Genomic DNA, 3,883 nt, shown 5'->3' with positions numbered 1-3,883 from the left:
TATAGTAACTACTAGATCTCGACCCGCACAACCGTGCGGGTTTTATTTTCATTTTTATATGTATATATATTTATTTAGATCATTAATAGTATACAATTTTAATTTTAATCATATATTTAAATATTTATAAAGCTATTTCACAGTTTTTGGGACGTCAACGACACGTCTGCGGGGTCCTGGATTTGGCGTAAGTTGCTGAAGCTAAGGGACCAAGCTGCATCGTTTCTTTGGTCTGAGGTAGGGAATGGTAAGGCTACATTATTCTGGTTCGATAACTGGCTCTGTATGGGAAGGCTTCTCAACATTTCAGGGTCTTCCGGTACACAAGTTTTGGGTATACATCGCTACCCGACGGTCTCGGAAGCAGCCTCTGGTGGACAATGGAACATACGGCAATGTCGTGGCTATCACCTACGGGCGATGATAGCCTGCATCAACTCTGTTCCAGCTCCGACGGAGGATGCAGCTGACGATCGTCGTCTCTGGCGTCATGGTGATGAGGATTACAAACCAGTCTTCTCGAGCAAAGCAACATGGGAGCAGCTTCGGGCTCATAGCCCACGGCTGGCTTGGTGCAAAGTAGTATGGTTCCCACAGAGTGTACCACGTTTCGCTTTCATTACATGGTTGGAATTTCAGGACAGGCTCTCGACGGGAGCAAGAAGCAGAGCATGGGGTTGCGTACAGCCGTGCCTCCTCTGCGGTGAGCCGGACGAAACGCGTGATCATCTCTTCTTCGCGTGCCCTTACTCTTTTACAGTATGGACCGACTTAGTGGGGTTCTTATTGGGATCTCGTGTAAATCCCGACTGGACTGCCACCATTGCTTCTCTCCTATCCTCTCGAAGAAAGGAGATCGATACATGTCTCTTGAAACTTGCACTCCAAGCTACTATCCACGCGTGAACGGAATAGCAGGCGCCATCAGGGCTCTCCCCTTGGCTCGAGCCAACTGGTTCGGTACATCGACAAGACCATCAAGAACATAATTAACTCTTTGCGGAAGCGAAAGCCAGGCTTCTACGGCGACATGATGCAGCGATGGCTCGAAAGGGCCTATTAGAAATGCAAGTGTAATCTGTTTTCTTTCTCATCTTTAAACTTGAGTCTCTTTTGAGAGCATAAACTTCAGTGGCCTGTATTTTTTCTTTTGTTGATAATCAATTTAAAATTTCAGCAAAAAAAAAAATGCTATTTCAAATACAATAATGTATAATTTGCATGTTGTAAATAATCAACCGTTTAAACCGTCATACATATTTATTGCTTCTTATTATATATTTATCTTGTTGTATTTGCATTTAGTTGTTAAACATATTAATATGTGCATAAAAAACATATTTGACAATTATTTTTTATTTAATTGATGTTAAATTTTTACCCGTCTTTTAAAGCTGGATTTCTTTTTTAACAGTATTTTCTATGTTTATTCATTTTATACAATATATTATTATATCTACAAAAGTGAAAGATATGTTAATTTTTATACATGTAGTATAAGTCTGCTAATGTTAAGCCGCTCTGTCATACTATATTTTTAACATATCTAGTTATAATTTTGAAAACTAAGATCTTGTTAAGATTTTTTTAAAAGATTTTTTGAAATTTAAAAAAAAAAAAAAATATATATATATATATATATTTAAAATTTAAATGAAAAGATATTATGATTAAAGTAGTTCAAAGATTAATAATGATTAAAAATGTAGTGTGACCAAGTCTAGTAGATAGTCCATTTTTTAGAAAATCACACATGAATTAGAAGTCATGACTTCTCTTTTAATATAATAGATTGTACTTTGGCCCATAATAATTTATGATTCAAATTAAGACAATTATTATTTTTCTTAATGAACTACTATCTATTTATCCAAACAACATTATATTTTTTTTTACTATTATCTATGTTTCCAAACAAAAGCTTAAAGTACTTCTACTTTAATAAGATAGATTAATCTCTACTAATAAAAGTGAGCTTTTGAGGCTCAAGACAGCGTCCACATCATTGTATAGACTCTCTTAAAAAAAAGCCATGTGACATGACTAATATTATTACCTTATTATGTTTAGTTTTACATTTTTCGAAATATTGATAAAATATATAGTTTTACATTTTAATATTACTGATAAATATAATTTCGAAAATAATAAATATTATATAAGTACACAAAATTATAAATGGAAATACTAAATTAAACATATCTAAGATTACCATGATATCTATAATTTTGAAAATAATAAATAATATGTAAATAAACAAAATTATAAATGGAAATACTAAATTAAACATATGCAAGATTACCATATATATAATTTCGAAAATAATAAATAATATGTAATTATAAAAAATTATAAATGGAAATACTAAATTAAACATATGTAAGATTACCATGATATATATAATTTTGAAAATAATAAATAATATGTAAATATACAACATTAGAAATGGAAAATTAAACATATGTAAGATTACCATATATATATATATATATATATAATTTCGAAAATAATAAATAATATGTAAATATACAAAATTAAAAATGGAAATATTATATTAAACATATGTAAGATTACCATGATATATATAATTTTGAAAATAATAAATCATATGTAAATATACAACATTAGAAATGGAAATACTAAATTAAACATATGCAAGATTACCATATATATAATCTCGAAACTAATAAATAATATGTAAAAATAATATTAATAAAAAAATATACAATATTAAAAATGGAAAAAAATACATTAAGCATTAAACATATATCTTAAAATATAAAATACACAATCTAAAAAAAATAGAAAAAGTACATTAAATGTTAAACATCTATCTTAAACTTTAAATATAATTTCGAAAATAATAAATAATATGTAAATATAAAAAATTATAAATGGAAATACAAAATTAAACATATGTAAAATTACCATGATATATATAATTTTGAAAATAATAAATAATATGTAAATATAAAACATTATAAATGGAAAATTAAACATATGTAAGATTACCATATATATAATTTCGAAAATAATAAATAATATGTAAATATAAAAAATTAAAAATGGAAATATTACATTAAACATATGTAAGATTACCATGATATATATAATTTTTAAAATAATAAATAGTATGTAAATATACAACATTAGCAATGGAAATACTACATTAAAACATATGCAAGATTACCATATATATATAATTTCGAAAATAATAAATAATATTTATATAATAATTAATATGTAAAAATAATATTAATAAGTAAATATACAATATTTAAAATGGAAAAATACATTAAGCATCAAACATCTATCTTAAAATATAAAATACACAATTTAAAAATAGAAAAGTACATTAAATATTAAACATCTATCTTAAACTGTAAATATAATTTCGAAAATAATAAATAATATGTAAATATAAAAAATATAAATGGAAATTCTAAATTAAACATATGTAAGATTACCATGATATATATAATTTTGAAAATAATAAATAATATGTAAATATACAACATTAGAAATGGAAAATTAAACATGTGTAAGATTACCATATATATATATAATTTCGAAAATAATAAATAATATGTAAATATAAAAAATTAAAAACGGAAATATTACATTAAACATATGTAAGATTACCATGATATATATAATTTTGAAAATAATAAATAATATGTAAATATACAACATTAGAAAAGGAAATACTACATTAAACATATGTAAGATTACCAAATATATAATTTCGAAAAATAATAAATAATATGTATATAATAAATAAGTAAAATAATATTAATAAGTAAATATATAACTGAACGATTTTTATATTTTTTGAAGCGACAACCAAAAATCATAACCGAACCAGAGCCAAACTGAAAACAAA

At 25.9% G+C, this 3,883-nt stretch overlaps 1 protein-coding gene across 1 annotated transcript; it reads left to right on the top strand.

Moving 5' to 3' along the window:
* The first annotated feature begins 285 nt into the window (after positions 1 to 285).
* Positions 286 to 906, top strand: LOC108832735 (uncharacterized). Its single transcript, XM_018606186.1, has one exon. The coding sequence runs from the start codon at positions 286 to 288 to the stop codon at positions 904 to 906; it is 621 nt and encodes a 206-aa protein (XP_018461688.1).
* The last annotated feature ends 2,977 nt before the right edge of the window (positions 907 to 3,883 follow it).

This window comes from Raphanus sativus, chromosome 4 (assembly GCF_000801105.2).
Source record: "Raphanus sativus cultivar WK10039 chromosome 4, ASM80110v3, whole genome shotgun sequence".
Taxonomy (NCBI): Eukaryota; Viridiplantae; Streptophyta; class Magnoliopsida; order Brassicales; family Brassicaceae; genus Raphanus; species Raphanus sativus.
Note: the sequence above shows the minus strand (reverse complement) of the source record. Positions and strands in the feature narration are given on the sequence as shown.